The sequence below is a fragment of the Belonocnema kinseyi genome, chromosome 9 (genome assembly GCF_010883055.1).
Source record: "Belonocnema kinseyi isolate 2016_QV_RU_SX_M_011 chromosome 9, B_treatae_v1, whole genome shotgun sequence".
Taxonomy (NCBI): domain Eukaryota; kingdom Metazoa; phylum Arthropoda; class Insecta; order Hymenoptera; family Cynipidae; genus Belonocnema; species Belonocnema kinseyi.
In genome coordinates this window covers 28,250,076-28,277,396 of record NC_046665.1, presented here as the reverse complement: position 1 = coordinate 28,277,396, position 27,321 = coordinate 28,250,076, and the positions used below count along the sequence as shown (strand labels likewise).

At 35.1% G+C, this 27,321-nt stretch overlaps 1 protein-coding gene across 5 annotated transcripts in view; it reads left to right on the top strand.

Moving 5' to 3' along the window:
• LOC117179461 (nose resistant to fluoxetine protein 6-like) overlaps positions 1–27,321 on the top strand; it is an 824,251-nt gene that overhangs the window by 137,469 nt on the left and 659,461 nt on the right. For all 5 annotated transcript variants that reach the window (XM_033371296.1, XM_033371298.1, XM_033371297.1 and 2 more), the window contains one exon: positions 3,082–3,290. In XM_033371296.1, coding sequence (XP_033227187.1) covers positions 3,082–3,290 — 209 coding nt within the window. The remainder of the gene's footprint in view (positions 1–3,081; positions 3,291–27,321) is intronic.

Below are 27,321 nucleotides of genomic sequence, written 5' to 3'. Positions count from 1 at the left end.
TACGAGCAAGGAATTAACAAGCTTCCAACCCGCTGGAAAAAATGTGTAGAGCGTGAAGGAGACTATGTAGAAAAATAATCAATAGTATTTTTGTATTGTTTTGTAAATAAATAAATAATAAAAAAAAATTCCGGTTAATATTTGATTCACCCTCGTATAATAAACTTCTATAACAATAAAATTCTATATTTTTTCCAGCCAAATTCCGGGCATTAGCAAAGACAGTGGGATCAACATAAAATTGTGTTGCGAGCGAAGGATGGCTCAGCTATTGGAAGAAAACTTATGGTTTTTATCAACTAGCAATTACTGGCGAAAAATTATCTGCTGATTTAACTGAGATAGAAGGCTTCCAGGCAACTTTGCTAAAAAAATGACACCTTAAACTTGCCGGGCAAACAAAAATTTCACGCTGACAAACTCGCTTCGTATTTCAGACTTTTAACAGAAAAAACTCATAGTTAACATTGCTTATGAAAATTTTATTCAATTTTCTTCAGATAATCGGTGTTCCTACTGATATATCATTAAAAAATTTAATTTATACTGATAAATGAGACAACTGAAAAATACCAAAAAATAAACTTTTCGACACTGTGAAATTCTTGAATAATAAAATGCCCGACAGAAATGTGTGATTTATGAAATTCCCGAATTAAAGAAATTAAGAAAATCGTAGTTAAAAAAAATAAATATGATTTATTTATTAAAAACACAATGATCAAATAGCTGTATCAAAGAAAATTTTGATCAATGCTTAAAGTATATGGAAATTATTTCTTGAATTTAAAATAACAATAATTGTATAAAAATTGTATTAGGAAATAAATTTAAGAATACATGCTCCTCGAACTACAAACGAAATGTATTCCTAAATTTTCTCCGAACCTAAGAAATTTTTTAAAACAAACTTTGCATAATTTAAATCAGCAATGATTTACCTTAGCATCATTTTGTTAATACTATGCACATTTTTAAACAAAGATTTGAATTTCAAAACGAATAATTGTTTAAATCCGGGAATTTTATGTTTCGTATGTATTTTATAACTAGGCAATTTTCTGTCGGGAATTTTGTTTTTCAGGAATTTGAAATACGCTGATATTATAAACTGTCCTGAATCTTATCATTTAATGATTTTTCATTTCAGGATATTGATATTTCGACAATTTTATAATGTTGGGAGTTTCATTCTTCGGTATATTTTCGGTAGTCTCCTGATATATTGCCAAGTTCAAACTTGAAAATAAATTTTAGGGCACATATAACAACGGATAGAAAAACGTTTCAGTGCTTTTTGTACAGATTTCTAGTTCAATTTGATCGCGTTCCATAGTTCTTGGAAGATTAAAAAATATGTTAATTTAACCCATTTGTATATGCTTATGAATCATAAAAAATATTCTCTGGACAGAACAGATGTAATACTTTTAGTTCAATTTTCCTATGCCTTTCAGACATTTATGTAATTTGTTTAAACATATAAATTTATGTTTCACACAACAACATTTTTCTTGATATTAAAAATATTCACCTTAGAACTAAAAACATATCTCAATCCGATAATAGAATATACAGACGACTCAGAATTCATTTTTCCTTCGCCTCTATCACATATGATGTGGATCTGACAGTGTATGCTTTTGACCGTATTCGAAAGAGCCTTCCATTGTATCTACAGTAAATACTATCAAATCTAAAGTATCTCTGTTTCGCTGATATAATTTTTTCTATAAATTAAAATGATACTTTGTTAATTCGCAAGTATTTTTACCACTTTGAATAAACAAATTTCTTGAAATAACTGTATATCTATTTTTATTAACTTTAAACGCTTTGGTTCCATATAATCGTCCATCTTTCAGATTGTGTAATAATACCCATGGTAACGCAAAACAACTTTTTCCGTTAAGATCATTCTTCGGATAGATCATTAATGCCGGCGGCCAATTTGTTTGCGAGTTGCCATAGCTTTTTCATTTCCGAGATAATAATTAACGTCTTCAACCTTCACTAAATAAATAATTTGTTGGTAGCCAAATTCTTTTTCGGGATTGTTAAAAAAAAATGCATAATTTTTCGCTTGCGAGGGATCTCTCAAATTAAAGGGTAGGGTGTAGGAATTTGGATTTCCAGAGTTAGGTGAAGTAAATCATTAGACGAAAAATGTAAAATAAAAAAGGCTTATTTAAACTAACTTACAAACGTAGTCGAGAAGTTCTTTTAGTGAACCCAGGTGATGAAGCCAAGATTACGGTGGGAAACGGATGGTACTCGGAGCAGCGATGGGTCCTCCTCGGAGATGATGCTTTGGCGACGGGGCTGATGGCTGGAGACTTTTCCGGGCAGATGGCGTTACGTTGTGGTTCTCGTTGATGAGGCTGGTGGTTGATCCTTGTCCAGGGTATCGTCCTGAGGCGAGGATGCGTCGTTGTTGGATTGACGAGGGGTTGAGGTGCGGAAAGTTCTAACTAACGATTCGATTCAGGGGCAAGTATCACAAGACTGATTGCCTTCGAGGCAAGATCGCGGTAATAAAGACTAAGGGTGTCTTTCCCCACTCCATTTCCCAGGCCCACAGGGCCGCTACCGAGTGGGGCGCTTATAACTCTGTTATACGCTATTGTTTTAAAACCCCAACTTGGAAAAGAAATCAAAAAGTAATAGCGAAATCTCCGCCACTCTATATGAATTATTATATAAATTGATTTTATAATTTTTATGTTTTAGTTTTTATTTTATTTTTTTTATTTTTTATTTTATGTTTTATTTTTATTGTTATCCTAACCTCGGTGGATCTTTCGCTGAAATATATTTAATTTTTAACCTTTGCAAGTCTGTTTTCCCCTTTCTGCTAAGGACGCCGTAGCAGGCGACAGTATTTATTCCATCGTAGGATAAAGTTTCGCCAAATAGCATGTGAAATTTAACAGCGGGAAACTTTACATGCAACCAAAGTTAAATTTAGCTTTTCCGTAAGGCTGATTAAGGACAATTTCATTCGAAAATTAATATCTCGTAAATTCGTGTTATATAGAAGTCGAATCATAAATTAATGTACCCTTATTATATTTTTTTCAGGATAGGCAGGTGTTTCTAGGACTTTGCCTTCCAGAGACGTGTAATACAGATTCTGTGACCTCGATGTTGAGGGCAAGTGTTGATAGAGTTGAAATCGAAGGTAATGTGAGCCACCGATCGTCTGGGCTAAAGGTTTTGATATTCGCAGTGAAGCCTATACCTGCAACTGATTACAATCTGTTTGAAGATTCAACATTTTTCACCCTTATGTAAGTCCTTACTTTTATTTTACGTAGTGACCAGTCTGACAGCGCGAACAAGGCGTCACCATGCCGGCTGTTTGTTCCCTGGCGTGTACTTCCGAAAAGCGTTAATATGTCATTTTTAACATCGAAACTTGAAAAAGCATGTTTTTAAAAATAAAAAATTATTTTCTTAAATCTTTCTTAAACCTTGTTTACTGGTATATTTTGATATGTTGATTCGGAATATGGAAAAGAGAATACCCTTAAATATAATTTTCAATTTAAAAATTTAAAGAAATTACGGCTTATTGTTCATAGTGGTAAGGAAGCAACATTTTCCAGGCAGAGAATCCTCAACTTTCCGAAAAATTTCCTTCCCCTCCCCCCTCCCCGGATTAGATAAAACTTCTCGCACTTTTCGCGAAAAATAGCTATCAAAGGTCCTACTTTCCGGCGCCGGCTTGAACGTTATTTCTCTGTCCCGACGGTTTAAATTTCATATTTATTAAAATAATTGTTTACTCATTTATTAATTTTCTTAGGCAGTTCCCGTGTAGAAATTTTCCCGTTTGGTCCTACTACAGCAAGGTTTCTGGTCAGATCCCGGCCAGGATACCCCTGGCTGGGTGTAACGGACAAGAACCGGTCGGAAGCCGCTCGGGCTACATTTTTCTAGAATCACCAAGTCGGAAGCCGGTCGGATACGGGCCGAGCTAACCCTGGTTATATCTTATGGTCGGGAGCCGACCGGGCACTAGCCAGGATAATTTTGTTGTCAAAATGACACATTTTTAAGGGCTCTGATGTTACTAAAGACGTAATTATGGATGGTATATTTTAAAGATTCATTAGAGCAGTGAAACAGGAATAACTTGTTTTAAATTCTTTCAAATAAAACATTAAATTTTTCTGAATTTTAACTTATTGAATAAAACTGTTATCAATTTTGGTATGTGCATCAGAAGAAATGTTACAATTTTCAATACTTCACTAATTTTTAGTTTCGTATGTCGCACGAGGATGCACATTGCACTCACGTCGCGTCATTTCCTCGATGATTGTAAATAAAATCGACATCCGTAATTAAAACCAACCTTGTTTCAGTAATCAGTCTGAAAAGCCCACTTAGTTCGCGAATAACTATTATTTTTAATTAAATTATAGTCTTGTAAATTAATTTTTTTCTGTGTACCTTTCTAACCTTAAATTACCACGTGGTTTGAAACGTGAAAACATTGCTACAAGGTTCTATTATGTGTGCTTGAAATTTTACTCCAATTTACTTGCCAGAATTGGCAAACCTGATTTGACCTTTAAAGTTCACCATATTCTTTACGATATGCCTTAAAAGACAAGAAACGTTACCAATTTCTCGCTTGAAGCAATTTTTTAAACCGCTTTCTGGCCGAATTACCCGACCGGATACCCAAATAGATTTCTACACGGGTTTATACTTTATTTGAACTTATAGTATGACTTAAATGAGTTCATAATAATCTCGTGTTAATAGAAATGGGTAATTTTACTTTTGCTAATTATAATAATAATAATCTATGCTTAATAGTTTTGTATATCCGAACATTAGTAACTATTACTTTAAATTAAAAGCTAAGTTGTATAGGTATCAAACGGTAAAAGAGATAATCCTGTATGCACGATTTAACATTCACTTCGACCATAAAGCTGTCCATAGTTTATGGGTAACTGGGCTGAAATATTAAACAATAAAAGCACACGTATTTGTAACTTAAATGTGTGTTTTCATAGATTATACGACCTATTATTCTTCGTATTCTTCATTACTGCATTATTCAAAATGTCAATTCTATCGAAACCTGAGTATAGAAAATATAGAAACTTGCTGGAACCTTTGTAAAGTAACTTCTAATTTTAGTTGGATTCACAAAACTCGTAAGACATTACCCAATTTAAGTTGAAAATGTCAATACATTTCTCAAATCTGCAGAAAGTTATCTGTGAACATCAGAAAAAATCTCTTGATGCTGAAAAGCATTTCGAAATTTTTTCGACAACCTTTTTTCCCTACACCATATTTCAAACTTTTTGCAGATATCGCAAGCAAGTGCCTGTTCAATTGGTTAGGGTATGAACTAGGCCTTTCAAAATGACAAAAAGTTTAAATCCAAAGCAAGTCCTTAAGAATTATAAAAGCTAATACTTATTGCAAAATATTTTCCTACACAAACAAGCGTTGTAGAAAAAGTTTATACTTCAAAATGACCCAGTGATACTGTAATACACGAGTAAACCTGTTTGTCCTGACGGCGATTTGTTAGGCTCAGCTTAGAGGACAGCGCCGCAGGTAGGAGTAAGAGGAGCTGCGCGGCGTGCGCGGGGTTGTGTTTCTTACTCAGACGAGCAATCAAGAATGAACAAACAGATGCGCACCGGGCTATAATGAGTTAGTTCCCTCCCATTGTCAGCCCCATAATAGGCGCTATAGAAGAGTTTCACTGTATTACCTTATACACAGTTACAAGCCATTATCTACAATTTCCTTAATTTCTTGTTATTTGGAAAGCCATTCTCTTCTTTATTTTTACACTCAATTACCACATACACACCTGGCATTTAGAAAATAGTGTTCTAAGTTAACAGCTCAATACTGCATAATGAAGGACTGATATAATGCGAATCGCAGACGTTGCCACGGTTGGAACCGACGCACAGTGGTTCGCATGATACCAAAAGGTGATCAAAAGTCGAAATTTTATTCCTTTCGCGTGAAATTTATTTTGTAAATACTTTGCGATTCCGTGATTTTAATTCGGTGTCGAAATTTCAAAATTAAAAATGGCGGACCCAATATAGCTGCCAAAGAATTCTGAATGTGAATACAATTTTATTAAATCCAGTTCTGAAACAGTTTTCAGTTTAGTGAGTTTAAGTATGTCATCAAGATTAAATATAGTAAAAGTGACAAATGTAATGATGGAGCCAAATTTGAAAAATCCTATAAGTGCCTAAAATTTAATTTATAAGGGTGTTTCACAAAAAGTTGGCCACTTTAAGGAGTGTAGTTTCTGAGAAAAAAAGTTGTTCGAACTGACTGAAATTTTTTTCATTCTATAGTATTAACTATCAGGTAGCGGAAAATAAACGTGGCCGCAAAAATGCATAAATTAATATTAAAAATTTATAACCATGTTGGAAATGGCTCAAATATTCTTTACGTAATGAAATCGTGCAAACTAATTAGTTCTCAGTCGATTTACATAAAATTCAATAAAAATTTAATAAAATACATACAATGGCGTACCAACTTGTCATTCACTTTCTGTTGCTTTTCTGGAAATTATTAAGAAAAAAAGGATGTACCATGATTTATTCAAATAAACATCAACTGATCTCAATAACAACCCTTATCTTCCGTTGTTGAGTAAGTCAAAATGACTTTTTTATTCCCGTCAGAACTTATGCTACACACTCGCGTCAGAACGATTTTTTTCAATCACAATTACTTATGCACTGCACCGTTGTGTATTTGAAGTCCTATGAATGCTAGCGCTCCACGTAACGTCATCGACGTATAACTAACCTCGAAACTTCAGACTGGGACCGACAGGACATCTCGCACACGAAAAATTTAATAATATTTCATGTTTTGCGTATAAAAAATAACCTTACAAATTCATTAAAAATCAATACTTGTACATTTTTTCTCGCTGAATCCAAATCTGACCTTATTTTTGGATTTCTCTCAAGTAATTCAGGAGTTTTAGGCAAAACCGACAAAACATATAATTAAGCTACGCGTGTCTGAGAGCACAGTTAAACTAATTTATTGAAAAGCCGAATTGACTATTTAATTGCATACGGGTGAAATTGATTGAAGAACTATTCGAGTAACAAATCTCACCTTAATTTACATTTATATTAATATCTTTTCTTATATGAAAATCAACTAAATATGCATGGGCCCGACACGACATGAAAACGAAGGATTGAAATTTTTCGTAATAATCGATAGAACAATATTTGAAGTTACAAAATGTATTTTATTTATAATATTATTGATACTAATAATATACATTAGGTTGCAGAGAGATAAATTACGGTAATAGTAGTTTAATGTTGCTAAAATCCGAGAAAACTCGTACTGGGGACTTGGGACCGACAGGACATTTTTTATGGTTTCTATTTTTAGATACAATTAGAAATAGTTGAGATTCATCAAAATGAAGCATTGGAATGGCACTCACAGAATCCGAAAAACATAATATTTTATCGGTGCCTGTCTGTATGTCTTTATGTCTGCCTGTCGGTATGCCTGTATGTATGGTTACCTGAATGTTGTAGTCACGCTGACTTTTGAAGGATTTGTCCAATCAAGTCAGCCTTTAAAACATTTCTTGAGGTTCCCAAAATGAAGGTTAAAATCGTTAATCAGATATTCCGAACCAAAATTGAAAATTTAGAGCATTTTAAAAATTTGAAAACTTCTTTTTAATTTAGAAATTGTTTTTAAAGTTTCTTATAGATGGTTGGAAGACTTATAATTATCCAAATAACATTTTTAAGTTTGATAAAAATTATAAAAGTTATATACTTTTGAAAATTTTGAAAATGTTCTGAACAATAAAAAATATATATTTTCTAAAAGATTACGAAATTTCATTAAAATTCATCACTAGATATTAAATATAGTTAGAAACTATGACAGTTAAATTTTTTGATCAGACAAAAATTCCAAAAATTTGAGCTCTTTCAAAATTTGAATAAAAATTGTTTATAAGTTTTAGAAATTGTTGTCAAATTTTCTGGTATGCGTCGAAAGACTTGCAAATTATCCTAATGACATTTTAAAATTAGATTATTATTCAGTGACAATGTATGGCTGTAAATTCTCAGAAGTTTAAATGACAGTTTTTGATTTAATTAATCGTATTTACGATACTTGAGAAAATGTAGTTAAAATGTACGCATTAAACGTACGAAAACGAGTGCGAAGCGCAAGAGCGTGCCCGCTAGCCCTAGGTGCGCTCAAACTCGTCGCGACGCGCCGCGCGCGCGGCGGGCAATGGGAGTGTGTCCGAGAGGCGGGCATATTTTTTAATTACATTTAATAATTGTTTAAATAAATAATTTAATAAAAATAAGCATTAATTACATAGTATAATAAATATCTGTAATGCTCAGTACTAAAAAATTTCTACATTAAAATCACTATTTCAGCAAATTATTATGAGGGATAAACGTACACCTCGACGCGTGCAAATTCCTGCCGGTGTAGTCCTAGTTCCAGGCAAGAAACTGAAAGGTTGTGTGCAAAAGAAGGCATTTAGGAAGAAGAAGAAAGGAATCGTAAAGCTGTAATGGGATAGGGAATGTAAAATGATGAAGAGAAAGGTGTAAAAGAAGTACAGGAAGTGGAAGAAAGGAACCGCGAAAAGGGAAGTGTACGTAGAAATAAGGAAGGAGTTAGGAAACATAGGGTAGGGATAAGTGAGAAAATAGGGAGCGACGAATGGAGGAAACTTTTCAAGGATTCATTTCAGGGGTCAGATACACGGAAGAAATATGAGGGGATTAGAAGAACAAGGGAGGTAGATGAAGAGGAGCTGAATGGCGAGGAGATAGAGAAGCAGATAAGGAAGTTGAGAAAAACTAAAGCAACAGGGCTGGACGAAGCAAAGAACGAAGCGTGGCTGTTAAGCACACAAGAGGAAAGGCAGAGGCTGAAGAGGGTAGTGAAAAATAGATAGGCTGCGCAAGGATGTTGAGGGGAAAGGAATATTGTTGGAGACGCAGGCAGGCTTTAGGGAGGGAAGGAGTACTATTGAAAATATTTACGTCTTGCAACACGTGGTGGATAGAGTACTAATAGATAGTTTTTTGTAGATCTAAAGAGCGCGTTCCCTTCGGTGGATAGGGGTAGGTTGTGGAAGGCAATGGAAGAGAGGGGAGTGAAGAGGGGCCTGGTCGAGAGGATAAAGGAGGTATATGAGGAGACGAAAGATAGGGTGAGACGAGGGGAGGGAATCTGTGAGGGATTCTGAATGGATAGGGGGTTGAGGCAAGGGTACCCGCTTAACCCACGCTTTTTGCAATTATGATCGCGGATATGGAAAGTAAGTTAGCGGCCGAAGTGGTAGGAGGAGTTAGGGTAGGAGGAGTCAGGATATGGTCACTCGAATATGCAGATTGCATAGTGCTGCTTGCAAAGAGCGAAGAGGCTTTAAAGGAGATGCTGAAAAGGTTGGGAAGATATTTAGACAAAAGTAGGATAGAGTTAAATGCGGACTAGTCGAAGGTTATGGTGCTTAGAGAAGCAGGTGGGAGAGATAAGGGAGGGGAGTCGAAGTGGAAGAGAAAAGTGGTGCAGAAGGTGAAAGAGTTTGTGTACCTGGGCTTCCTGTTTCGCAGGTGTGGGGGCTGGGGAAGAGGTTGTTTGGAGATGATTTTGTGAGTTACGGAGTGGAAGTGTGGTGGTGAAGAGTAAGTGAGGAGGTAAATAGGATACAGGAGAGGTTTGTAAAGTGGACATTGGGGTTCGCAAGGAATACGCCGAACTATATTGTTAGAAGGGAAACAGGAAGAACGAGTTTAGGGATTATAACATCTGGATTACATGAAATACTAAAGAAATCGAAGTATAACGTTTCAAAACCCCTTAACCAACACTAAAATCTGTTTCCAAGAAGTATTGCAACTTCTCTTTATTATTATGGGTCAGCTTATTTATGTGAAAAAATTTGTTTTTACTTTTTTGTAAAGGATATTTTATTCATTTATATTTTTTTTAGAAAACAGGTGACTACACTATTTTGAAACTATATATATTTTTTTAATCGTGAAAAAAATGTATGTGAAAAAAAATATGTTTTATGAGATTAAACGTGAAAATGATTAGAGATTCATGTAAATAAAGAGAGACGGATTTTGAATAAACTGGTCTTTTAATGTAGTACACGCACAGCTGTTGGCGTTAAAAATATTGATTTATAGTAATAAATGAGTATATATTAGGTCTACAAATTAATTCGGTGCCTTTACTATATTATTTTGTTATTCTAGTTTAAACTTGAATTTTTTCTCCTAAACCATCAGAGAGGAAACCATAAGCTTTAAAGTATACTATTATAAGTTGCGGTCCTGCGTGCTTAACCTCGAAAATCATTAGTAAAAACAATGTCTTTAGACAACGAGCATTTGAGATACTGCATTCTTTTTGCATTCAAAATGAAAAAAATGCAGCTGAGGTGAACAAAATGATTTTCTCAGCCTTAGGGGAAGGTGCAATTACACATGAAACATCTAAAAAGTGGTTTCAAATATTTCGTAATGGTGATTTTGATCTTTCCAACCGCGTAAGACCTGGTCAGCCGAAAAAATACGAAGATGAGAAACTGGGCCAACTTCTGTAGGACAACCCTACTCAAACGGAAAAAGAATTTGCACACGTTCTCGCAGTTACTCAGCAAACAATTTCCCATTGATTGCTTCGATTAGGAGAAATGCAAAAGGCAGGGCGATCGGTATCGCATGTGCTGATCCAGGAGAACAAGGAGATGCGCTACGACACTGCACTCCCTTACGTAACTGTACTACAGGGATGACTACAGGATAACTACATCCGAACAATACAGAATTACACTTGTATACTACTGGTTTACTACGGGCATACCTGTAGTAGATTACTCGTAACTACTGGTTTACACTGTAGTAATTCAGTAGTAAATTCTTCATGAACTTAAACGCCTCTTCGTGTCGGAGTATAGTGAAGTAGTATACGATTTCATTTTGCGTCGGGCAGACGCAGAAAACGCTGACTATGCTCAACATGCCATAGATAGCGGTACGTCGTGCACTGAAGTAATGCCATTAGATTGACATTTCACTCACATTGATGGCTCACCAGTGAAACATTTTCTAATGATTTTAGAGATTTGGTTTATTGTAATGACCGTTTGTAACAGAATCGACTATTCTATTTTAACAGCATCGACTATTCTCCCCACTTGTTCGTCTAGGCATGGGGCTTAGGGTGACAAAGGTTGCATAACACATCCCTTGTGTAGGGAGCCAGTCTGCTTTCTGTCTCTTAGCGGTTAAGAAGTCCAATAAAGAAGTTCTGTCTCAGAGTTCAGGCATTTATACAAAAAAAAGGTCTATTATTTTTCCAGACCATTACAAAATTGGCGATCCTGCCATGATCCCGTTTACGATATCCTGGGGATGAAGTATCTACGGAGCACCCCCAGTAATTTCAAAGAACGAGGATCTTCGACTCGAACCAGGACTTTACGGATTCTGTTCGCAGCACAGGCAACGACCACTAGAAGCTGAGACTCCCAAGGCATCTACGGATCCTTGGTAAAAGATCTGACGATCTTCCCATCCCAGAGAGAGCCCGCTGAGCTAAGCGATAAGTCTCTGAAAGAAGGGTATCATCGAGCAACGCCTAATTCAACCGCATAGCAGCAGGACGTATACGGCCGTCGAAGTACAACTGCTATCTACCTGGCTGACAGGGAATTGAATTAACCTTGAGGTATTGTTGTAGCAGGATCCCGCAAGTGAACGGTTTAGAACCGCACGAATCCATTCTAGAACGTGAACCTTCGTACGAGGAAGTAGCACCTGCACCAGCTAAAAGTACCATTCAGCCCGCTCCCCTAGTTCCGAATTCCTTAGAAAATGGTATGTGCCAGGCAACGCCACTCGCACATAAAAATACACTGAGAAGCAAGCCGTACAGCAGTGTAACATCAATGCATGCAACAGGAACCTTTGGGCTTGGTGATCAACCACCGCATTTCTTAATAGCCGATAAGAGCCGGTTGTCTGTAACTCCGCACGACAATAGACAGAGCTGTAACGCAGCAGCGAGGCAACCGTCGACTTCGAGCCAGCCGCCTACATCCGTGCACGACGCCACACAGAGAAGCAACATAGAAGTAAGGCAACCTTCAAATTTCTTCACTCACACAAGTGTGTGCCATGTCACAACGCTCGTTTATGGCTTAACACAGAGAGGCAACGTGTCAGCGACGTAACGAGCAGCGATAGAAAACTTTGAACCTCTCTCTTAGGCAAAATATATTATCCGCACCGTAGAAGTTCTCAATGGACACGATGACGCTGGTTTGCACGACTTCGTTAATACGGTTAAGCGTGCGAAGCTCAGATGCTCTTAAGCAAATCGACTAGTAGATTACATCATAACCGAAAAAATTATTGGGAATGCTAAAAGAGCAATTAAGCATTGTTCTATAGACAGTTATAATGATTTGTACAGTGCTCTTAGGATGAACTTAGCAACTACAACTACTTTGTAAACTTGTAGAAGTAGATTACAAGTTTTAAGGCAAAATCATGATACTGTGCAAAATTATAACACAGGCACACAAAAAAAAGTGGTCTGTCCGGTAGTCTACACTACCATATCTATATGTTTTTGGGGTCGCTGATTTCGAATCTGGGGTCCAAATAACCCAATCAGGTCATAGTTTCCCAAAAAATGGAAAAAGAGACGTAAAAACGACGAAAACAGCGTTTTTTCGTGTATATTTTGTATAAAAACAAAAGATTGTCATGTCCGGTCGACTTTACAACCATATCTATATGTCTTTTGGGTCACTGAATCTGAAGCCAGTGTTCAAATAACCCAATCAGGTCATAGTTTCCCAAAAAATGCAAAAAGAGACGTAAAAATGACGAAAACAGTGTTTTTTCTGGTATATTTTATATAAAATTAAAAGAGTTTCATGTCCGGCCGACTTTACAACCATATTTTTATATCTTTTGGGTCGCTCAATCTGAATCTGGGGTTCGAATAGTCCCATCTGGGTGTTCCATGAGCATGATTCCCCTTGCGTGAAATTGTAGGATCTAAGAAAAATAAAACACTTTTTTTGGAACAAGTTTTATTTACTTTCAGCATTACCCAGGAACAACGGCGTGGACGTAGTAAATTCTGTTCCCTTTGGGGTGCTGGATTAGCGTGAGTCCCCTTGCCTCTCACGTTGGGTTGCTGGATTAGCGTAAGTTCCCTTGCCCCTCACGTTATGGTGCTATATTAGCATGAGTCCCTTCGTCTTTCTAGATCGGGGTGTTGAATTAGCGTGAGTTCCCCTTGCCTCTCACGTTGGGGTGCTAGATTAGCGTGAGTCCCCTCGCCTCTCACGATTTTATTCGACAATATCGGACTCTTTTTTTTCAAAAGATCTACGGAGTGTGTGTCGCTTCCGTTTAGTTCCCTTTGACATTTGATCTCGTTTTAATGACCAACAGTAGTCAGCCATCATATTAACATCCCAATGTCCCTGATGTCCACGCTCTATCTCTTTGATGTCTTGGTGAAAACGTTCGCCTTGTTCTTCACTAAAATCTCCCAGATTCTTTGGAAACTCGTCAATGTGAGAATCAAGAAAATGGAGCTTCAAGTTCATTAGACAACCCAATTCACTAAAATTTGAAACCATATCAGAAACAATTTTTTTGTAATCTGCACTTTTGTGATTGCCTAAAAAATTTTCAACAACCATCTTAAAACTGAGCCAGACAGCCTTTTCAGTGTCTGTCATTTTTTTAATGAATTCCGGATCCCGCAACATTTTTCGTATTTGTGGTCCATTAAATACACCCGCTTTCAACTTCGCTTCGGAACCTTTGAACCATTGAACCTTTATTTAACCTATGTAAAACGCGGCAGAAATTTTACATTTTCAACAGATAGAATTGCTGTCATTTTTGACAATTTGCGCTTCATTACGCTGTATGAATTCAGGATATGTGTTTTAAGAATTTCTGAGTTTGGGCTTGACAGATTTAGGGTTATAAATTCTGGCTTCTTTCACTTGGGCTTTGTATGTTTAAGATTGAGGTTTGCGTGAGTTTAAAATACAAATATTAACGTAGAAATTCGAAATGGCCAATTTTCGACTATAGTTATGCTTTTGACGGTGAAATCTGAACTGGCATAGTCCTTCGGTCCCCGGATTCAGATTCAGCGACCCAAAAGACATATAAATATGGTTGTAAAGTCGACTGGACATGAAAATCTTTTGTTTTTATACAAAATATACACGAAAAAACGCTGTTTTCGTCGTTTTTACGTCTCTTTTTGCATTTTTTGGGAAACTATGACCTGATTGGGTTATTTGGACCCCGGATTCGAAATCAGCGACCCCAAAAACATATAGATATTGTAGTGTAGACTACCGGACAGACCACTTTTTTTTGTGTGCCTGTATAATCAAAGATTTATAAGTGCCTATAACGGGTTAATTTATATAATTCAGTCCGAATACTCGTCCGGAATAAAGCGCAAATTAGGCCTTCAAGTGGAGAAAAAATCTGCTACTAAAAGATACGTGATCAACCTCCGAGAAGACGTTAGTAATAAAGTGCGATCTTTAAAGCCCAGATCTTTGAATGAAGCTCTGTAGGCGGCTCTTGAAGCAGAACTGTGGTGTAGAGAACGTCTCCGTACAAAAGCCTTGTCGGCGCCTCGACCGCCACAATCCCACAATAACAGACTGCCGATGAGAAGCACGGGATCGTTCACAGCACGAAACCAGCAACCACAAATGCAGAACCAACCCTCCGACGTTCCTAACCATGGATTGCAGAGGATGCAAATGACCTGCAACTATTGTAAGAAACCAGGTCATTTTGAGAGACAATGCTCAATAAAACTTAGGGAACAGGGTTTTCACAACGAAACGAACCAGAAAAGACCACCAGGAGTAAGGAATATTCTGGAAATGCAGGATTCACAAAACCCGTTAGAATGTTACGGAGTAACAGAGGAAGAGCAAAACCAGCTCGACAACTACAAGGAATCTGCAAAGTTTCAGCAATTAGCGGACAATTACATACAGTCCATACATGGAAGGCACTCAGACGGAACTTCCTACAGATTGTTAGTAGATTCCGGAGCCGCGATAAATCTAATAAAGAAATCGGAAGTCCCAGCAGAAAAGACACCATTTGATATGAAAAACGTTTTTCCGTGGGAAGAGATGTACATCATTCAAATCAAGCGGTAAAAATACCATATCTAGGAAAAGTACATTTCTTCCATATAATTGATGACGATTTCCCTTTACCAGAGGAAGGTATCATTGGCCTGTCTTTTTTTAACGCGTTGGATAGATACCATTTGACTAAGAACTTCCTTTACATAGACAATAAAAAGTTACCCCTTTATGAGGACGGTACATTTTTACCTGATAATGCAGCACAAATAACCCGGATAAAAGTAATTAAAAAAGATCACGACATTTACAGTTCATAGAAACTAACAAATGAATCCCTGACGTGGTTGACAAAACAGAAAATCAAGAGTAAGTTGCACCCCAGTACAATTATGATAAAGACCCGTTGATAATCGATTTTCGCAAGGTTAGCGAAGACACAGAATAAGATGCTTATCCACTGCCCATCATTGAAGACATTTTGGACCAATTAGGGAATCCAAAATTCTTTTCAGCCTTCGACCTCAGCTCTGGGTTTCACCAAATCCCAATGAGTGAGACCTCAAAAAAATTTACGGCTTTATCAACGCCAGAAAGGCATTTTGAATTTAATAGAATGCCCTTTGGACTCAAAAATGCTCCCGTTACTTTCCAAAGGATGATGGACAATGCCTTAAGAGGATTGGTAGGAAAAAAATGTTTTGTTTACTTCCACGACATTGTCGTATTCGGCTCAACTTTAAAAGAGCACAGCGAGAACCTAGTAAGCCTATTTGATAGACTGAGAGAAACGGCATTAAATCTTCAGCCTGACAAGTGTAAGTATTTACGTCCGGAACTCGAATATTTAGGACACTTGTTAACTGATGACTGTGTAAAACCTAAACCTGCAAAAATACAGGCAGTACGAGATTTTAAACCACGACAGAATGACACCCAAGTTCAGAGCTTTTTGTGACTCGCAGAGTATTATAGAAAATTTATTAAAAATTTCTCTTAAATTTGTAAGCCTCTTACAAATCTAACGCAGAAGGAGACACCTTTTGATTGATCAACAAACTGTCAAGAATCTTTTAACAAAATAAAAGAACTATTATTCTCAGCACCGGTTTTGAGATTTCCAAACTACAAGAAGAAATTCACTTTAACGACAGACGCATCTAATCGCGGATTAGGTGCAGTATTATCCCAAAACGGTCACCCCTGTTGTTACACATCAAGGACGTTAAACAAAGCCGACATTAATTATAATACAACGCAGAAGGAACTATTAGCAATAGTTTGGGCAAGTTCGCTCCAAGGATGATAGTGGTTTACTGAGTCAAAAGCTTTTTTTAAATATATACGAAAAGCAAAGATTCGTCTTTTTGGGATAGACAAATGCATTTGAATGAAAGAAGTTAGGGTATAAATATGATCAATACTACTTTTTTCAGACCTGAAACCGGCCTGATTTTCTAGGAGAATGCTGACCGCGTTGACCCACGCAGTCAATCTCCTCAACAGGATCTGCGAGAAGATCTTAGTAATACTATTAATCAGGGCAATTCCCCGGTAACTATGAGTGTCAGACTTATCACCCTTTTTATACAACATAAACGCATGTATTTGGCGCAGCTAGCTGGGACTCTTTCCTCAGCCCAGATCCCTTTGAAGATGTGCCCTAAGTACTCTACCTAAATTTTTGGTCTCTGTTAGATTCCTCATCGTCCGAAAGGTTGTAAATCAAAACAATGCATGAGCGGACATGTCGCTGAAAAAAGTGAACCTATCGCTTGAGTAAACCACAATTTTCCTCTAATTCCTGATTACTTTCTTTCAGCTTTTTATACTGTGCTTTGGATGTTTTAAATTCGATATTTAGAGCATTAAAGTCGGACTTCGATGGATCTGTGTCAGTTTTAGGAAATTTGACGTTCTTTTGGTATCCTCTGTGTCGGCTTTGATACAGTTTAAAGTTTTAGCACATTTGAATCTCCATTATTTTTTGTAAATAGTAGCTACTTTCAAAGTTGTAAATAAGAGCAATCGATAATAAATTTCCTCAGAAAAACACAAAACGGTTCAGAATTCTGACAGAAAATCATAAAATCAGGAACAAAAACTTATCCAATCAGGTATCACAGCAGAAACTCAACGCGATAATAGGCAAAGAAAAAATGTAGCACTTTAGACTTTATGTCAAATCAAGAAATTCATACGCAGCACGAGAGACACGTGTTACTCACACCGGCGCCATATTCCAACTCTGGCCATCAAAATATTTCGCCAGCCTCGAATTTGTCAAAAATCAACTTCATATGGGTGCATTATTTTCGTCTGGATTTTTCACATTTTTAGAATAACTTTTCACTCTGAAATACTGCCCCTATGCAGCCGAAATCATCGCTGAGTTCAACAAAACATTTCGCCAGCCCTGAGTATGTTCAAAATCAACTTCATATGGGTGCATTATTGTCCTCTAAATTTGTTCCATTTGTGCGACAAACTTCCAATCCTAAAAACTAACCTCCGTACAGCAAACGGTTTAGAAGGATCAGCGAAATATTTCACCAGCTGGTTCAAATATTTTCCAAAATAAACTTTAAATATTCGCATTATTTTTCTCTTAATTTGTTAAAAATTTTTACAACAAACTTCAACCCCTAGTAAATCCCCTTTGTACGACAAATATGATGGCGGGAGCAGCGAAATATTTGGCCAGCCCCGAATATGTCCAAAATCAACTTTAAATCGGCCTCATCATTTCACAGATGATCCAGAGAAATATGTTGCCGGTTCCGACCATGTCAAAAATCAACTTTATATGGGCACATATTATCGTCTGAATTTAGTAAAATTTGTACAACAAAATTCATCACTCAAAATGACCCCTTATGAGGCAAACGAACATAGCCTACTCAGCGATATATTTCGCTAACCAGTACCGATATGGTCCAAAATCAGCTTTATATAGGCCTTATCTTTTCTCCCCAATTTGTTTAAATATAAACAACAAACTTCAGGCCTTAAAAACTACCCACTATGCAGCAAACACCATGGAAAATCCAGCGAAATATTTCGGAAGCTCTGACATTGTCCCAAATATACTTTATATGAGCGCATTATTTTCGTCTTAATATGATGAAATTCATGCAATCAACTTTTACCCCTAAAAACTACCCCCTATAAAGAATACGTCATGTCGGGGCCAGCGACATTTTTCGCTTTAAAAACTTCAAAAACTTCTGTGAGGCCAGAAAATGTTTTAAATAAAAGTAATCACTTAGGTCAACTTTAGAAAACTCTGGGTTATCGTTCGGGGTGGATTTCAAGGGTTTTTAAATATTATTGTTAGATTCAAACTTAATATAGAGTTTTGCAAATGTAACCTAAGTGATTGTTTTTATTAAAGAAAATTGTTCTGGTTTTTACTTGAAAAATGTTTGGAATGTTTTCGTTAAAATAACTAGACGTACATTCTAAGGGTTGTTGCATATTATTGTTAGATTTTAAACTTAACTTGGAATTTTGTAAAATTGATCTGAGTGACCTCTAAAAATTGTAATTATTATTGTTTCCATGCAACCTTAGCTTCAAAATCTATACGTTAGTTTTCCGAAATTCGTAGAATTGCGCATATGGGGGTTTTGGGGCCGCTATTGACGAATCCGTCATCAGATTTTGAAATTTCAAAAAATGGCGGATCCAATATGGCTACCAAAAGATACTGAACATTCTAATTGTCACAAAAATTCGCACATGGAAATTGTTTGGGCCGCTGATGACGAATCTATGCTCAAATTTTCAAAATTCAAGAAGGTCGTCATAATATGATTGTCAAAAGTTACTAAAACATTCCGATTTTCATAAAAATTTGCACATGGAATTTTCGCAGTCGAATAAGTATCCTTCAAGATTACGGATTGCTGAGGATTCACTACTCAGAATTCACTATTTAGTTATTTCCAACCGTTATTGCAATCCGAAATCGCTGGCTGATAAACGGAAGCCGAACGCTTTGTTCCCTGTGTCAAATGCAGGAATTTCAGTGCTTATTGGTTTTCAAACCGTAATTTCAATCCGAAATCGCTGGTTCATAAACAGAAGCCGAGCGCTTTGTTCCCTGTGTCAACTTCAAGCATTACAGTTTTCATTTCTTTTCAAACCGTTCTTGCAATCTTAAATCGCTGGTTTATAAATAAAATTCGAAGTTCGAAATTTTGACCTCTCCTAATTCCAAATATCCAATACGCTTGTGTCGCAGAGTCAATTGCGAATACCAGAATGATGTTCACTGTTCTGAAATCTTTTAAGTATCGATTCGGTAGCAGAAAATGTCGCTAAAATAAGTGTCGGAAAAGCGGACGTTTGTACTTTAAGGGGAAACGGTAGGTTTAACTAATCACCTAAATGACTGCGGCGACATCTATGAAAAAATCGGAAATACAGCGTAGTGCCCCCTGGAAAATATAAGTACAAACTCATACTTAGCAATGAGAGAGACAGAAAATCTCTAAATAATTTTATTTCACCCTCGCGTTTGGTTTTAGGTACTCTTACTCGGCTTACATGATCAGCTGCAGGGAAATATGGACAATTGTGAAAGATTTCATCTATGTATACAATCTGCGTCAGAAATAAGGAATTCACACCTCATAAAACAAAAAATTCGTAAAATTGTAATACAAATAAATAGATATTTTTGGTATTAAACATACCCATAGTGTCTAGCGTTTGTGAAAAAAATTTTTTACCAATGTGAAAATTCACAAAGCTGAAATCAAAAATATTTTAGAGTTTTCCTTTTAATTATTCCTTTAAATTTGCGAATATAATGACATTTTTACTATCAAATAATTGGTGGTAAATATAGTTCAATTGAGTTCAAAACCGTGCGTAATAATCTCTTTTTGAATGATTAATTTTTTACATATATTTTCAAATGAATAGTTCTATTTTCAACTAAAAAAGATTATTTTGCAGTAACTATATACTTCAACAAGATAGCTGAATTTTTAACCAAAGATGAATTTTTGACTAACATGATGAATCTGCAAGCTAAGAAATGAATTTTTAACAAAGGAGGTCAAATTTTGATAAAAAAATACAAATTTTCAACCTGCAAGACGATTTTTTTACAAAGGAGTTGAATTTATTATTTTGTGCCAAAAAGACCAACCTCCAACAAAATAATTGATTTCCGAACCAAAGCGAAGAATTTGCAATACAAATAATGAATCTTCAACACAAAAAATTGTTACGTTCCTCGTTGGTGATAGGAAGCCCATCCTCGTTAAAGTACTTCGTGGCCCCGATAGGGGTCGTTGTAAATGTTGTAAATGCCAATCTCTTCGTGACGGTTTTCTTCGGGAGAGTAGTGTAAAACAGATTATATTGTTCCTTTCAATTTTAGACTTTTTAAATAGAAAAGCGTGTTAACGTAAACCTTATAATATATTTCTCTGAAATGACTGGATTTTCAAACGAATTTTGAGCGAGTAAACATTTGAACGAAAACGATTATTTAATTATACATTAAAATAGAACAGTAACCAGTAAACTACAATATAGCTTATAAAAAGAAGAGAGAAACAAGGTATAACTGATATCATCATAAATTTTTCTATATTTTAATTTAGATATAATTGATTCTAAAAGATTTATGCGTTACACCTTTAAAACTATCTTTTGTTAACATATAGTGTATAACTCATATATAATTCCAGACCTAACTCAGTCTTATTTAATTATACTATTTAATTGATAAGTATAATTATAACCTAAGATGATTATAATTGCAAATACACTACTACTATCAATCCAACATAATTCTGGCTTATTCGTTTTATATTTAAAAGCGTAAAAACAAGTAAAAAAAATAATTTTAATGCCGGAATTTTTGAATCGTGTGGTGACAATTAATTAAGGGTCATTAAGATCCTTTATATCGACGCGTACATTCCTATGCATCCGAATGCACATATCCGTCATATAAAAGGTAAATAACAAAAATGCAAAGAGAGCCACTGCACGAGTCGAGACTCTAACGGCACACCTTGTCTGTGGAATTTTCCACGAGCGCCCTTGGGGCGATCGGCACGTTCGCCCGCTATTATTTACGCATTCCGGTACTAGCTAAACAAAAAGATGGAGAAAGCTGGGCTCGTCGAGGTGAGAATTGGAAACTCGAACTGGCGAAACTCCTGCTTCTAAGAAAATACAAGCAGGGATTCTCAAAGTTCAGAGCTTGTCAAGTCCACCGTGTTGTATATTAAAATATTAACAAAGCAGTTCAACTTTTAACCCATAAGTTTGATTTTCTTACCGAACAGACCAATTTTCAACAAGTACACATTTTTCAGTCAAGAAAGAAAAAAAATTTCGTCCAAATAAATGAACTTTTACAAAAGAGTTAATATTTAACCAAGCAGTTGCAGTTCAACTAATAAAGAAGAAATTTCGATCCAAAAAATTAGCTTTCTACCAATAAAGACGAAGTTCTAACTGAAATAGATCAATTTAAAAAAAATGGGAAACTAAAATTTTCAGATAAAAATTATATTTAAAAAAGAAATGATTTTCTACAAAATATTAAAATGTTGAACCATAGATTTGAACCTTGAAACAAACAAAAAATAATTTTTAACAAAGTGGTTCAACTTTTACCCAAGTAGTTGAACTTTCACTGTAAAAAATCTTTAGCCAAAAATTGACTAGTTGTATTTTTAATTGAAAAAAAAATTTTCCACAAAAAAAATAATTTTAACGAATAATATAAGAGTGGATATTTCAAACAAAAAGGATTACTTCTTCATAAAATTGTTGATTTTGCAACCTAGTGATAAAATTCTTAACTAAAAATATAATCGTCAGGAGTAAACAACTGACGAAAATTTAAATGAATAAAAGACTTTACTCGCTCCAACATTTCATTTTTCTGACCAATTATTCAAATGTCAGAATCCTAATCTTGTAATATTTGTAACATAAAGTATTTTTCACACGGAATAAGAACATTTATAATTAAAATATAAAATTTTCTAATTTATTAACCTTGACAGTTATTTTAAATGCCTCTTATATGAATTGGCTGATTTCAGGAAGATTTTTCTCAAAAGCCTTGACTTTCTGGGCCAATAAAATCTCCTCATTTTGCCCTGATTTTCAGTATTTTCATGGTCTACAGGCATTATCGTACACACTGGTTGTAATTACTTAGTGAAGTTTCAACTAAGTCTAATTAATACAAGTTTATTACTAGCATACTTTTTTTCAAAATTTGTTAAATGTCAACCCGATCTTTTGCTGAGAAAATCACAAAATATACATAAAGCTCGTAAACATAATGAATTTTTGCATTAAAAAAATTTAATATGTGTCATTTCCCAAGCAGTTTTTTGTGTTGAATTCGAATTAATTTCCCGTTATTTACCACACTTCAGCTTTTTCAGTTCTTTTTAAACAACGTTCTTATAGAAAATATATAAATCGTGCTCTTACTAAATGTAGATAATTTTTTTGTCAGTCCTGGTCTAGAACAACCGCCTGAAAGGTAGAAATTCGTTAGCGGATCATAAATTAGAAAGGTCCTCATTGTAAGCGTAGAGTTATAGACTAAACTTTCTTAACTAAATTAAAGTGATGTCAGAATGGATTGGAAATATTGTTTCTCGAATTCGCTTGCCTCTCTCTCCCAATTTTTTCGGACAGGTGACAATTTCGTCCTGGGTACCTGCGAACGATTCCCCTACTACACGGCTTCCCCCCACTTAGCCCAAATGCTGCTGTCGATTCTGGTCAGCAAGAGTCCTTTGTACCTAATTGGGACAAAATGCGAAATATCAGATTTGGTCAATTTTGCACTTGGTAATTTATAAATATAATATTCGGAATCTCACAATTATAACGATTCCAAAGATATCCGGAAGCTACAATTTGGCCACATTTGAGAACTTATTAACTAACATCATTGATTTGGTTTATATCTCAAACAATTGCATTTCTCAAAATTACCCTTAAATAATTTTTCACTTCCAGTCCAAAAGGATGAATGGTGTCATTCCTAGCTTAATTTGGATTCTCATTAACAATCATACTTTTTTTACCGGTCGAACCTATTTCTTTATGAAAGTTAATTAAAAATACTTTTTTAGCACATAAAAAGCAGAATATAAAGGATGTTCACGGAGTCAATATCAAAAGTGTGGTTTTTCAATGTAACTTAAATCATTTTTGAACAGGGATAAAAACAGAACATTGCATTTGGTTAAGTTTTGAGATAAAATTTAAAAACTGAATTCGGCGAAATTTTAAAATAATTATCCTTCCTTTCAAAAATAACATGTTTTATATTACCGGATCCAGAAAAAAGTTCCGATGAAAGAGGAAAGACTAAAGGAAATTCGCGAAGTGATGATAGAGGTAAAGGGCATTTATAAAGAAAAGCAGGAGAAAAGGGGAGAGGAATTAAAGAAGGAAATTAGGCGGGAAATGGCGGAACTTAAGAAAAAAATAACAAAAATGGGAAGAAATCAGGGAAAAGTTAGAAAATACGATCCAGTCTTTGGAACTAAAACTAGAGAAGCAGGCAGAAGATAATAATAAGAAGGTACAGGAGATGCAAGGTAAGATGAAGAAACTTGAAAGCTCGAACCGGGATTGTGGTGGCGGCGGGTGTGGGAATAAGGAGATGGAAAGGCTGAGAAAAATAGAACAAAGAATAGAAAGGAAAGAGAGTAAAGAAAGAAAATGAAACATAGTGATAAAGGGTATAAGATTAGATGAGAAGGAGCTGAAGGAAGGGGTGGACGAAGTACTAAAAAGGATTGATGCTAAGTTAGAGATAGAGGAAATGCGAAATGTAAAAGGGAAGCAAATGTAAAAAGTGTAGGAAAAGGGGATTGGTCAAGGAAGGCTAGGACGGAAGAAGACTTAAGGTGGGTAGTAACTAGAGAAAGAAAAAGAAGAAAAAGAGAAAACCAAGATATTGAAATGGTAGAATGGAAGAAATATTTGTTGGATTTGCTAGGAGGAGTAGAGAGAAAAGTTATAAAGTGAGGGAAATATGGTGGAGAAACAGATGAGGAAAAGGATATATCAAGGGAAAAAATAGTTAAGGGTTTTTTTTTAATAATGAAGGATGGACAGGTACCTGGTTTAGATTATATTCCAAATAAAGTATGGAAATGTGGAGGGGAAGAACTAGAAGAATGGGCATGGATAATGCGTAATAGAGTATGGAGAGGAGAGGGGTAGTCAGAGTTTTGGAAAGAAGGAGTAGTTATACGAATAGTGAAGAAAGACAAAGGAGAGGAGGTTAAAGATTATAGGGGGGTAACGCTGATACCAACCCTGTATAAAGTATATGTAACTATTTTGTCGGAGAGATTGAAGATAGAAGTTGAAGAAAAAAAATCGAGTCACCGAATCAGGCAGGGTTTAGAAAAGGAATGGGGGTAATGGACAACATATATGTTCTGAACTACCTAGTAAATAAGCGAATTAAAAGGGAAAAAGGGGCAATGATACCAATGTTCGTGGACTGAAAGACGGCGTTTGACTCATTAGATCGAGGCGAAATAGAAAAAGTTATGGTATGGTTACAAAAATGGAGAAGGAGAATGTGGTTATTTGATACACTGGTATGGCCACTATTAGGTAATGAAGTAGAGATATGGGGATGGGAAGAAAGGAAAGCTATTGAGGATTTACAAGAAAGGTATATAAGGTGGACACTAGGGGCAGACTGGAGGACGCCAGAATATATGGTGGGAGAAGAAGCGCAAAGGGATAAGTTAAGTATTAGAGCGGGAAAGTGGGCATGGAAATTTGAGACGAAACTGAGGGAGGGAAAGGGAGGGGAGTTGGTAAGAAAGTTTTTGATCAAGGTAGAAGAGAGGGGAGGAAGGGCGATCGAATTAACCAGATGGGAAGAAGAAAGGAGGGATTTCTGTAATGATAGAGAAATAGAGGACGGGACTAAAGTAAACTATGAAGAATTGGAAAAAAGGGAGAAGGAAAGACAATTAATAGAAAGATAGGGGATGATTGAAGAATCAAGATTCAATAAATGGTATAAGATGATAAAAAAGGAAGTAGTGACAAAGTATTTAGTAAAGGGATGGGAAGAGAGAAGGTGGCCCAGAATAGCAAGATTTTGATTGAAAAACGAGGTAAGGGAGGGGATGTACTGGGAAAAAGAAGAAAATAGAAAGCGTAGAATATGTGAATGGCAGGAGGAAACATGGGAGTATGTATGAGAAGGATATAGGAGAGGAATGGAAGATGAAGGAAGCTGGCAAGAGAATGTGTTTCAGACTCTAGGGGAGGAGGGATTAGGAGAAGAAGGGATGAAGGAGTTGGAGGGTGCTAGAGGAGCGAATGAGACGAATTTCCTGCAAACCAGTTCATAGTTTTTGACCCAAAATTATGAATTTTCAACAAAAATGTTTAATTTTTAAAACCAAAATATGAATTACCTACCAAAATAATTAAATTTTCAACAAAAAAAGATAAGTTAGTAATAAAAATAGAATAGTTATATTTTCAGTTAAAAAATTTATTTTAAAGTATACAAAATAGAAATTTTCAACGAAACTTTCAACCAAAAGAAATGCATTTTTTACTAAAACCATTTGTCTTTAACCACAAAAAGGTGTTCTTAACCAACAAAATTATCAACCAAGCAGTTTAATTTGCAACCCAAGAGATTAATTTTTCACTTAAAAATATTTTTTAAAAACAAAATACATGAATTTTCGCAAAAATATTGAAAGTTAAAAAATTTTCTATCAAAGAAATTAATTTTCAATCAAACGTAATTTTGATTAGAAACTAAAAAATATGTTGTTAATTATTAATTTGGAAACAATTCAGGTAAGTAAAAGATATATTTAGAAGTTTTAAAAAGATTTGAAAACAACTTAAGAATTGAAAACATTTCAAACAAAATGCAGATTTTTGAAGATTTTGAACACAAACTTTAGAAGCTTTCTGAACATTTCGAAAGGCTTGAAATAAATAAAAAATTGTTGTTAAAATTCGTAGGAAAACAAAAAAATATTGAATAATTAATTTTTTTAATATTAAAATTTTTTTTTTAAATACAGTCTGTAAGATTTTTTGGGCAATTTTTTAATTTTGTAGGATTTTAAAACAATTGTGGGAAAATAGCGGGTTCCAAGACAACATCATTTACATTAGATTAGATTAGATTACATTAGAGTAAGTAAAGAATAAGTAAATTAAAGTAAGAATAAGTAAATTAGATTAGGAGAAAATTTAAAAAGATTTTATAACAAATTCGGATGTATAAATTAATATTTTTAGCTTAAAATTGCTTAAGATTATATAATAATAAAAATGTATACATTTTTGAATCGATACTTCAATTTAACATTATGTCTCGATTTTTTTTCTTCTTTGATTGAAAAAGCTTTCTTGGTGAAAAATTCAACCCGTGAATTAAAATCAATATTATTATTATTTTTGTTTTGTTTTGAAAATTAGCATGCTTCGGTTAAGGTTTAAGTTAATTAAAAGAAAACAGAAGTGCCAGTAGTAAAGCCTCTAGAGTCGGTAATATATCAAACATGTGATTTTTAAAAGGAAGAATCATTTAATTATTTTACAGTTTTAACTAATGCAGTTTAAAAGTTTTTTTCAACACTTAAACGAATTCAATTTTCTGTATTGGTCCCTATTAAAAGTTTCTGAAGATACCTCTGTAAACGGTACTTGTTAATTTTGACTTCATAAAAATCCTGTATATTATGCTTTTCATTTGTTAAAATAATATTTTAAAGTAACTTTCGTAAAAAAATTGGGCAATAAACAAAAAAAAATAATGATGTTTTTAATGAATTTCCTCGTTTAGCTACGAATGAATCTATTCATACTCTTGGACTGAAAGTGTAAAATTATTTAATTATAATTTTGAAAAATGCGAATATTTGACAAAGAAATCAAATTTATGATGATACGAGGGTAGTTCAATAAGTCCTTAGAATGACCAACAGATGGCGCGTGAATCGCTCCAAATCATCTGTTTTCAGTCAGCACCACTTCCGACTAGATATATGGTGCAGTCACAGTCCACATCTTCTGAGTTTACGTGTTTTTATAACCAA